This window comes from Passer montanus, unplaced genomic scaffold (assembly GCF_014805655.1).
Source record: "Passer montanus isolate IOZ18808 unplaced genomic scaffold, ASM1480565v1 scaffold29, whole genome shotgun sequence".
NCBI classification, from domain to species: domain Eukaryota; kingdom Metazoa; phylum Chordata; class Aves; order Passeriformes; family Passeridae; genus Passer; species Passer montanus.
Window position 1 is genome coordinate 5608417 of NW_024367596.1, and position 12170 is coordinate 5620586.

At 38.8% G+C, this 12170-nt stretch overlaps 1 protein-coding gene across 9 annotated transcripts in view; it reads left to right on the forward strand.

Moving 5' to 3' along the window:
- The window catches only part of NAALADL2 (N-acetylated alpha-linked acidic dipeptidase like 2), a 413787-nt gene that overhangs the window by 381202 nt on the left and 20415 nt on the right, over positions 1-12170 (forward strand). For all 9 annotated transcript variants that reach the window (XM_039713916.1, XM_039713917.1, XM_039713918.1 and 6 more), the window contains one exon: positions 8918-9011. In XM_039713916.1, the coding sequence (XP_039569850.1) occupies positions 8918-9011 (94 nt within the window). The remainder of the gene's footprint in view (positions 1-8917; positions 9012-12170) is intronic.

Here is a 12170-nt window from a genome sequence, read left to right on the forward strand (position 1 = left end):
AAAAAGATGATATCAAGGTCTAAACTGAAAGCTGTGGCTGAAGCTTCCTATTGCAGATTTCTTTGTTATTACTCTCCTCTGATGACTATAATCTAGTTTTTAACAATGCTTCAAGTTTCTGACAGAATCCTGTAGATTTAGCGGAAGAAGCGGCTTTACAGATCAAATGGAAACTTGGGAAGTCCTTGGATGTCCTTGGGTATGTGATCCCGGGGTTGTTTCCAGCCTGGGAAGACTCTTGGTTCACACATGCATCTTGAAGCATGTGAGAAGATACTCTGATTATCAGGGCTCTAAGGCAGCATGCTGTTCTCTGGGCTGATCTGTTTCTGTGGAGTGCTTGTGAGCCTGGGTGATTAAATGCAGACTTGCACTGCTGTTCCTTTTTTTCTCTCTAAGTCATTACTGTCTGCCTTGGAAGGCTCCAAGACCAGCAGGGCCCAGCCAACTGTCTGGCAACTGTTAACAAAATTATCAATTATCTTGTTGAGTCCCATCATCTTGTGCTTTGATTATCCTGTGAGTAAGGAGGGCTGGTTGTGCTGACATCCTGATTGGTGCCCTAAACACACACATAAGGCAGGGAAAGGGAATGATGCTCATTAACTGGGAGCAAACACAGGGAAGGCTGTCCAGTAGAATGGGAGATCATCGTGTCCAGGCTCTTAATCACAGCCTGGTTTGTGTTTTCATACCAGTCCACAGGAATCTGCACTGATGCATCTTGTCTGTTATTCTGAGGGGACTTTTACTTTCTTTGCTTCAAACTTCTCTTTCTAACAAGAAAAAAAAGGGTTTTGTTGGGGGTTTTTTTGTGCTTAAGCATGTGCACTGGTAGTTAACTGCATGTTTTACCCTGCAAATGTATTTATTACACATGCAGATAAACCAAAACAACATAGCTTGCTTTTCTTTAAGGTAATGAACATCTGTCCAAGATTTAATTTCTGTACATGATCATTGTCATTTGAGATTTTTCACTCTAATCTATGGAGGTAAATTTTTCTTCCTATTTCATTATGTTTTTCTTTGTACCAGAACAATAGGGAAATCTGTTTCCTCAGGACTGCTTGTAGCCAGCTTCAGGCAGCTAGCATTGCTTCTTTCAAAAGGATCCAGCACTGCTTCCCTCTCCTCTTCCACACCTGAAGAGAGGCAGAGAATGAAAGAATCTAAGAGGTCATTTCCAGTGCAGTGATGGTATCTGGGTTTATGGGAATGCTGTGTGCAAATCATTGTGCTTTAAAGCAAAATTTTCAGTATTTGTCACCCTCAGAGACCACCAGAGCAACCTGGCTTTAATGTTGGAGCTAAACAAGAATTAACACTAGAGCAAATTTTTAAATTCTCTGTAAGAAATCCAGCATGAGGTTTTGTAAAGATTTAAAGATTTGTATTGTCATGCTGTGGCCTCCTCAGCCAGAGCTCAAGAAGTGCAGAAGACCATTCTGCTGCATCCTTTTGCATGCTCATAACCATGTACACTGGGGAAAAATCTGACTAACTCTTTTCCCTTTTTTATCTAGTGGTCCTTCTAGAAGTTAATTCAACACTGTCTTTGCATGCAGATACCATGAGAATTTGACATGCATAAATATGAAATAGATGATTAGAAAATCAACTATTTCTGCTTACACTTATGTGCTCCGCAGCTGACTTCATGGCTTGCTGTGTCAGCAGTAACCCTGTGCAGACAGAAAGTGGCTCTGCCTCAGTTCCAAACAAACTGGGTTGAGCACAGGTTCATGTGCACAGTGCCAAGCCTAACTCAATAAAACCATTATCTTGGAAGTGAGTTAATCATCCCCCTTCTCTGCCCCTGAGGTAACAGGAGCGTGAGAACTGCCAAGAATGGGCCAGGCTCTGACTGTGTGAGGAGCAGCATGGTGTGGATAGAAGGTGGGAGTGGAAAGAACCTCTGGATAATATCAAGGAGTTATAACCCAGGGCATGGGGAATCATTCCTCACCACAAATTAATGCAATTTAATATTTTTTTTTTAACATAACAGTATAAAATCCTGAGTTGGAAGGGATCTAGAACGATCATCAAAGTCCAACTCCTGGGACAATCCCATCAATCACACCATGATATTAGAGAATTCATATAAAGGCATTTAGATACACAAAAAATATATATCTCCATATACATATAATCTGAAAAGCAGTAATTTCTATGAGTACACAAAAAGAAAAGCTAAGTAGGAATTTCTTTTTTGTGCAACTGAAAGTAGTGGGATCAATGATCACTCCCAGCTGTGAATGAAATCCATACAAAACTTAATTTAACTGTTCTAAGTGCTGAATATTACTAAATTGGCCAACAAATTAGATTTTAAGCAAATAATTCACTTAAGAGGATTCTTTTGATCTTAATTCATCAGTGCCTCAGAACCTCATCATGGATCATGTAGAAAACATTGTGTGTGGTCATGTGAATAGAGATCTGCATTCCAGAGCCAGCCCAACCTGCCATAGCCCTGGATTATCTTAATATGTAATTTTGGGGATGCCTAGGGCTGTGTGCCACCCTAATACAAACAGTCAAGTGCTGCTTGCTGTGCACAGGATACCTGAAGAGAGGGAAAGTCCATGTTTTATTCACAATCACTTTTATTTCCTAATCAATATTTTCTGTGCTAAGAGTGAATAAAACAATATTAAATTATTTGGGGGCGGGGGGGGGTGTTGAAATAAAATATTTAATATTTGCAAGAACTCACACTTTCCTTGTTCAGAAATATTTCTTATGAATTACTGTGCTCTGGTTCACCTGCTGTAGCAGACTTGCCATAGTCCTTTCTCAGAGAGCCCTCTACTGTCCTAAAATACAGCATGTGTCTGAGAGCCCAAAATACCATTTGGTCTGTGCCGAGGTGGATTTCAGTAAGGGAAAAAAAACAAAACAAAAAAACAAATAACAAACACATGGTATGACCGAATATTTAAGAAATTTGAATTTTTGAAGTTTGACAACTTAAATGCAAAATGAACATGTTTATGGGCAGATTTCTATTTCTTTACCTAATCATGGGGTTGTGATTTTCAGAAAGATAGAGGCTTAAAGAACTGGTTGTTTTCTCATGCTCCTGCCTCTGATTTTTCTTGTGTGAATCAGTTAACTTTTTTGATGAATATAAAAAAAAAAACAACAAAACCTGCTGTGTAGACTGATTCTGCAGGAAAATTTTCCACAGTAAATTGAGATCCCACTATTAAAAATACTCATTAATTTATCATGAGTCTCATGACTGCTGCCATTCATCTGGTAACACTAGGTGCTGAAATTGTGATTGCCAGGGAATCACAGATTTCATTTAAATAGACTCAATTTCTCATGTTTAATTAAAGAAGTCTGATAGCATTAAGGAAGTTGAGTGCATGGGGGAACCAGAAGAAGCATATTCATGAAATTTGCCTGTATTAATAAAAATATTTCTTCAATTTTGCAGGAGAGAGAAGGCTGGGAAGGCTGATTAGTTTAACATTTGAGATTACTAATACTGTGGTTCTGAGAGGGTATCTTAATATATGCAGATATTCATTCCTTATTTACATGGGTGTGGAGGCTGAAGCAGTTGTTTATAGTTGGTTTGATGTCAGAAGATCTCAGCAGGTCACTCTGCTCATCAGTATGTGTGGGAAGAGAGACCCTTGATGCAAAAGATGAACACCTGAGATTAAACAGTGCAACAGCCAGTCACAAAAGTTAAATCTTTCCACTCACCTTAAGGAAGGAACAAGAGGAAAAAACTGTTATTTTCAACACAGTGTCATTGATCCCTCTAAACAGCACAGAATTTTGCCATGTTCCTTCCCCATCCATGACCCCAGGGGTAACATATGAAGGGAGAGGGGCCAGGTGTGAGGGCAAACAGGACTTGAAAAAAATAGTGCTGATATCAAAGGAAATTGGTATCAGAGCTCAGGCTCAGAGCTGCTCAGTCCCAAGGATTGTTTGGGTCTGTAGCAGGCAGTCTTAGGGATGGGGGGATGTTGAGTCTGTAGCTGAGACTCCGCACAGGTCTACCACACTACCATGTCACATAACCTCTCCTCTCACATGGTTTGTCATGGTTTAGGTGGATAAGCTGCCACATGTGTGCTGGTTTCCTCTGGAAGTGCACAGATGTCAGTAAAGTGTTGTTAACATGCATGGAATAAAATTTAAAAAGTATGTTGCAGAGCCATAGGGCTTGAAATGCAGAGGAGTTGTTGCTGCACAACTCAGGTTTCAAGTAGCTGAGCCTAATTCTTTCCAGCAGGTAAAACTGGAGTACAGCCCTGCTGAAGACATTGTTTACAGAAGGATAAACATGGCAGTTTACCTGATTTTTTAAGTTATGTTGTTTGTAGCTTGGCATATGAAGAGATCTGAGATGTCTGTTTGGATTTTAACACTCCTAATGTAACTAAAAATGTCCTAAAGGCTCAGCACTTCCACCCACTGAGGTTTGCGTAGCACAGGCTGGATATGGCACAGCTTCAAATTCCACCAAAAAAAAACCACCCAAAAAACCCCAAGATTGGTGTGTAAACTTCTGTGTCAAAGAAATTCCTGCATGTTGGTGTTTATTCTAGCAGACTGATCTCTCTCCTGCATAATATTTTCATATCTTCATATCCACAAAATATGCTTTAATTTTATTCATCTTGCAATTTTTCTGCTGCTGTGGCAGAATGGAGGATGGGTGGCTGTGCCTGCCTTGTCAGGAAAAGCAGACAGCAGCACTTGAGGCATGTCCCTGCAAGGCAGGCTCAGGAACAGCATGGCCCCAAAGCAAAACTGAGTCTGTGTAACAGAGACTCTGTGGAGCCTTTCACATTTATCTAGCCTGGGCTTAAAGTATTCATATTTTTTAAAAAATTAAATTTGTGTGCCAGCAGACATGCTTTATGTTGCTAGAAGGCAGCTTGGATGTTTGAGGAAAAAAGTTGTCTTGAACACTTAACTCCCTGAGAAAACAGCTGTGACACACAAAAAAACCCCAACCTGTGATGAATCCCCCCAAACTCCACTTTATTTCATTTCCTTATTTGCATTGTAAAACAGCTAAACTGGTAATGTATATTTATAATTTATATAGAGGAACATATTGTGTGCATTTAATCCAGGTATTTTTTTTATGTCACAGTCTTTTAGAAAGTGTTGTGGATCCATCTGATGTTCCTGAAAATTGGATTTTATAGTCAAATTAGGTTCATAGATAGGTAGAATTGCAAGAATACATAGTTCCTGAAGGAATAGTTTGTAAAACTCTGGAAGAGAAAAGAACCTTCAACATCATTTGGAAATGTCACATGATACTGAATCATCTTTAATACCAGCATTTTTTTTTAAAGTTTGTGATTTTTCCTTTTATCTTTTGGGATCTACAGAGTGTCAGAGAGGTAAAAGCAGGGATAGCAGTTATTTCCCTCCTACAAAGATGTTTATGCCTTTAGGTAAAAGACCTTGAAATAATGTTACTTTGGTATAAACCTATTTTAAATATTCAGATTTGTTTTGCAGTATGCATAGAATCACAGAATGGTTTTAGTTGGAAGGGACCTTAAAAATCATCTTTGAGCTTTGCCATGGGCAGGGACACCTTCCACTGTCCCAGGTTGCTCCAGGCCAAATCCAGCCTGGCCTTGGACACATCCAGGGATGGAGCAGCCACAGCTCCTCTGGGCAGCCTGTGCCAGGGCCTCACCACCCTCATAGACAACAAACATGTACAACTCTACAGTTATTGTTACCTTTTATATTAATACTTTTTAAAGTAATTGTAAGTTCTTCAAATAAATTTTCAATTACCAAAAAACACCTTTCCCACAGCTGAGTGCGTTGTTAGTAATTATTTTTTCTTTTTAAAATAAGTAAATCATTATGGAATGAATTAATATTTGAACTCTTAAGATCTTTTCTTAGACTTGATAATTGTAAAAATGTTCCATCAATTATTGTTTATTGTATGTGTATTATGTATAAATGCTGTTTGGGAAGTTGTCATTAGTGTTTTAACCACTTCAGTATGGGAATAGAATCAATCATGCTGCTTTTGCTTTTCACTTCATGAGAAAATTGTTGTCTTTACTCTTAGCTAAATTATTCTTGCATTTAATAATTCAGTAGTCAGTCTGATGCATTTTTCACCTGGGAAAAGGGGGCCAAAGCTTGTCTTTATTTTCCATGTATATTCAGTGCTACGCTCGGGGGAATGGTATATCCAAAAATAAGACTATAAATAAGAAATCAGTAGCCTTTTCTGTCTTGCTGCTTTATGTGGGTTTGATATACGCTCCTGCAGCATTATTACTTACTCTGTTCAAATCAATGCTCTGAGCTTTCCTTTACATGATTGATTTCTTCCAGATTAGCCCACAAAGTACGTGATTTAATAAACATCACTGCTACCTGTTTGCTAACACACAGATGTCTGCAGTGGTAGACAGAGACTGTAAAATTTCTAAAAGTGCTTCAGTCAGTCATAAGATTTGGATGATATCACTTTATTTAAGTGGGAAAAAGAAAACAGATTTGGTCTGCTGTAGTTGAAAGCAAACTAAAAGTCCTTGGAAGAAACAGAAATAAGGCAAGAATTCATTAAAATGAAGGCAGATTCTGCAGGAGATAATGATATGAAGGAAAGTTGCTTACTAGGGTATTGTCCTCTTTAAATGCCACTTTGCTGCTTCACAAAAGAAGCATTTTTCCCATGCTTTTGTGTTCTTAAAAATTGTGGTAGTAGATTGTAAAGCATCAGCAACAACATTATAACTGCTGACGTCACTTCCTAAAATACCTATAGATATGTATTTGTATTACCATTTAGTGAAAGTTTTAGCAGAAATGGGCTGTCAAGGAAGAATTTAAATGTTCTATAGTGCTGTCCTGGGGTTCAGTGGGTGTGGGGTCCATATAGAGTACCTGCTTTTTATTAGGATGTTATTTATCTGTAGCAACTCACAGGGTGCTCATGTTCTGAGCAGTATATCTTGCAGGAGTTCCATGCAGGACATGGAAGAATTTTATGTGCCATTTGGATATTTAGAACCAGATTTTTTACAGTTGCATCTGGCTGGATTATATGGACCTGGTTTAGATACAGTCTTGTACAGGGTTTAGTTTGCCCTAGCAGTTTCATTTTTTGTCTTTCCATAATACCTCTCTGATATCTCTGAGACCAGTGTTTTTTAGTGCTTTCCAGACAATTTTTGTGTATAATTACTAATAGATAATGTAATGGCTTTTGAGCCGTGATGGTCTGAGGAATTGGGAAGTTTCTTCATAAGAAGTAACAGTGTAATACTTTACACAGCTGTCCAAACACAATATTCTTTAAGTTGACTCTTAGTTCTTTGTTTTTTCCTGATAATGGTCTGACATAACATTATTCCTCCCTATATTTTCTCTCTCTATATAAGGCAGGATTTTTTTTCTTTGTGCCTTCTGTGATATTGTTTTCTCTGGAGGTAAATATCCATAGCTTCACAGCACATCTGTGCTCAGATGTGGGCTGCAGTGTAATACACCCCATATTCCCTCAATCTCTGCACCCACCAGTCTGTGGCCAGGTAATTTCTTCTGTGCTTTCTGAGAAATGTTGTGAGGTTCTATTAATCTTTCTCCAGGAAAGTAGTATTTCTGATATTACCCTGCTTTCATCCACTTTCCTGGGAGATAGTTGTCCTTTTCAATTGCTGTACTGTTGTTTTTAATATTACTGAGGCTTGTTGTCTTTTCTTTCTACTTTCTATTGCAAAATTAAAATGCTACTTTTGGCACAGAAACTATCATATTGCTTTTGAAGGATAGATATTATTCTTGCTCCCCCAACACCTTGGGAAGAATTGTACAATATTATTCTATTCAGTCCACATTTTTATCAACACGGTCACCATCACCTGCAGCCATCATTCCATTTTTGAGCACAGCCTTACAGGTATTTTTTTCCTTTTTTGCAATATCAATATATGAAGAAGATGAATGAAAGTTTCTTGCATGTTTTTGTCAGTGTGTTTTTAGAGCTCCCATGAACAGTGATGGACTTGGCAGCCTGGAGACTGAAATCCTCTGTTTAATCACAGCTAGGTGTAGTTCAGCAGAAAGATGTATTTCTATACACAGCCCCTGTAGCATGTCTAAGCCTCAAGCTGGGGAACTGACCTTCTGTAAGCAGAAAAAAGCTCTCAGGCCTCTCAGCCCCTGCCTTATCTGTGAACTGTTCAAAAAGAAGCATTCATGCCATTGAGTTTTTGTGACAGGTGCTGACATCTAGTCTGGAGTGGACTGAGAGCTCTCTTTGGGGAATTTCTTTCCCTGAGTTCCTGAGAGAAAGCAGTGTTCTATCCAGCCTGGAAGTTGTACATCGTGCATCAAGTTGTCACATAACACTTCCAACGGCAGTGGGTTTTCAGGTCAGCTTGCATTTAGCCCTAGGCTTGATCTGCTGATCATTAATGTCTGTGATTCTTTATTTTAGTTGTGAAAACTCTCAAAATCCAATAGCTAAGACCAGGAAACTAAGTAAAACTGTAAACTTCATTCCCATGTTTAGAGTATTGAGATATTTCATTTGAAAACAAAGGGAAAAGATCCTCCAGAGTATCCTGCAGTATTCTAGGCCCAGAGAAGACACATGGCACAGAATTGTTGTGTGTGGTCATAAATTGTATAATCCTGCAGCATTCTAGGCCCAGAGAAGACACATGGCGCACAGAATTGTTGTGTGTGGTCATAAATTGTATTCTCTGAACATTTTGTAATGTTGTATAGAAAGGCAATGGTCCTGCTCATATTCCTTTTCATAAATATGTGCTTATTTCCCTGAAAATCCAATGTAATGAAAAACATGCTATTCCAGAAGAAGTGATGGCTCTTAAATCTGCTGGAATTAATTTGACTGGGTTTTGGGTCTTTTTGTATTTTTCAGCTAACAGGACAAGTGACTTTGCAAATTGCCACTGATCCAGTTTTGCCGTTTAATGCCCTCGACATCGCGTTAGAAGTTCAGAACAGTCTGAAAGGTAATTTTCATTAGAGGAATATTGTTCTCCATTATTACAGGGGGGAAGAAGCATCATCTAATCCCTGATACATATTTTCAATACTTGAATAAAAGCCAGTGATTTTGCTAGTTAAATAGGGCCATTATATAATGCTGAATAAAACAAAGTTTTTAGATTTTTTCTGATGTTACTTTGTCAATTAAGCAGTACAGGTTACCTGTAGTGTCCTAAGACATTTGAAAAATATTTCTGTTTATAGGTTTATGAAACTCTCGAGTTGGTCTGTTAAATAGAGAAGTAATTTCTATAAAATCACACCCAAACTTCACGTATCCTTCAGCAGATTGCGAGATCACATCTCAAATGTAAAGACTTTTTGCAATCTTCAGGTGCTACCCCTGCATTTCATTCACTCCCTACACTATAAAGCACCACTTTTCCATAACACGTACTCACAGAAGTACGATACCTTTTCTTTAATCTTTGCCATCCATCATTGTGAAGATGTAGGAGTCAGTAGGCAAGTATTGGTCTGGAACTTTAGATGCTCTAGTGAGCATCTAAAAAGACAAGTAATTTTAGCTCTGTTGTGCCACATAAACATTAGTTTAGTTCAGCCTAAACACAGCAGGGGATGATCATCAAATGAAGTGTGGCTCAGCTGGTGTTCCTTCAACTGAACATGAGATATCTTCTATTGTTCTTCATTTTTCCTTATTTTGAGTAACAGGAAATGTTGATTTAAACTGACTTTTTAGTCCTCTTACTTCAGTTAGATCATTTATCTCTACCACTTCAGGGCAGAGAAAATTATTTCCTTGGCTGTAGGGCCAGCAGGATAAATTTTCTCCCAGCTGTTCACTTTGGAGTTTTGTTTAATGATTTTTCTCATGGCTTTCATGTCTTGTCTGTCTCTGACTTGTATAAAGGAACAGTTTATGTTCATTTTGGAAAACATTAAGACAATGGTGCTTTTACAGTTACTTAAATGAGAAGTTGTACTTTTTTATGTGGTTCCTGGGTTTATTCGTTCTTCAAAAGATTTTATGTTGAACAAACTTTCCAGTTCAAAGTTGGAATGTCTTAGTAAGCTGTTTCCTTCTCCAACTCAATGCAAACTGTAAATGTAGAAAAGATGAAGGTAAATCTGCATGACATGTAAAATATTTGTTCATTAGGCTTAATGTTGTGCCTCTGGGATCTGGTTCAGCCAATTCCTTGAACACAGATTTTATTACCTGTTGGATTTTCTCACATGCTTGAAGTTAAACTTTGTGTAAATATTTGAGTCACTGTTTTGCAGTCTCCTGGATGTACTCACAAAAGGTTGTGTATACCTTGGTACTTGTTAATACAGCATTTATTTACATTTCTAAAGAAATGAATTCTGTAATGTGGTGGGTGTCTTTGCAAGTAGCTCTGCTAAATGCCATGGGATGTTACTCAGCACCTCACAGACCATTTCTTACATCCAGGATAGTGTGGATGGCAAGTTCTGTCATCCCCAACATGTTCATGTGGCTCATGGCCTGTTCCTCAGGAAGATGGGGAAGAGGCTGCTAAGTGACATGTGTTCTCTCCCCTTGCTCACACCAGAACTCTTGGAAACAAACCATTGCTTTTGGGTTTATCTGAAAGAAAGGGTTGGGGCTGGAAAGATTTATATTTCTGCCTCTGCTGATGGTCTAATGTTGCTGATGATGATGCTGATGTTTAACAGGAAACCTTGTGGTCATAAATGATGGGAGATGGGGGTTCCAACACTGAAATCCAGGTCCCCAGGGCTAGTCAGGCTGTTGCCTGTCTATTCACAGATGTGATATTTTAAACAAATTCATAAATAAGTGACTGCTTAGAATATTCTCATTAGCTGCACCTTGCAGCTGTGTGGGATTTGTGCCTTCCATACATTTAAAGTCAAGACCCATTTTAACTTGAATCAAATACATTAATATCTTGCTAGGCCTTGCATCCTATAAAAATGCAGTTCATCTTTTGAGGTAGAGTACAGACAAGATGTCAAATCTGGTGTGTGAGTGATACAAACAGTGCTTTTAAACATTCCTATAGAAGTGCTTTGTATGTATATGCAAGTTAAAATGTACAATCATTTGTATAGAAGTGTTTTGTATGTGTACAAGCATTTTTATCCAGAACATATTTTGTTTTCTGCTGCAGGCTCTTAGCACTGTGGTCCTTGTAGCCTGTCTTTAAAATCTGGTATATATTACAGCAAGCTTCAGGGGTTGATAATGCAGATTCCCCAGCACCTCATTAGGATTAAAAGCATTCCTGTACCTTTGCACCTGACTGTCCCAACAACAGCAAGTTCAGCCACCCAGTTTACAAAATTGAAGTCAGCCAGGTTGGTGTTGTCCCTCACTTGGGTGCTGTTGAAGCTGATGTCATTTATTATTGCCACTCCCTTGGACTCGTGCAAACCTTTCAAAATTGGTGTCTGTGCCCAGCCCTGAATTGTGCCTGTGCAGCACCCGGCAGGAGAGGTGAGATCCCCACTTGTGGCTGTCAGCACAGGCTGCTGGAGCAAATTGCAGCCATCTCTGATAGCCACTGAGAGGGAGAGCCTTATGAAGACAAATTGAGGGTGGATGAGATTTTCTGGTTTTCCAGAAGTGCAAGAGCTGTGATTTAAAGCTCTTTGGCTGATGCAGTGTCAGCTGTGTGTGGCTTCTTATCAGTTAGACCCTTTCTTCTGCCCAGAATGGATGTTTTACAGATGTTACTGCAGCTGAAGTACTTGGGATGATAATGGTAGGCAGCACTAGCAGAAGTTTAAAATAATCTGGTTTACGATAAGTCATTCCCAGGGAAGTCTGCGTGACTTTCCACAGCCCTGTCTCTACCCATACATTTCAAAACATCAGGCTAAACTCTCTGTCCTTAGAAAATCAATAGAGAAACCTATCTCTCTCATTTACTTGATGGCTGCATGCTCATTGCCTACAGCTATCTGCTGCTCTTCAGCTTGGCATCATTTTACCTGCTTGACTGTATTTCCCTGATCATTTTGGGTGCTTTTCAGAATTACTCTCTCCTCCTCTCTGTAATGTTCAGAAAATTTCATTCTTTACTGTTCCTACCCTTTATTCTTGACTGCAGCAGAGGTGAAAAATGCAACAAATCTGTATATAGAACAGAAATATCTCTTTTTTCATG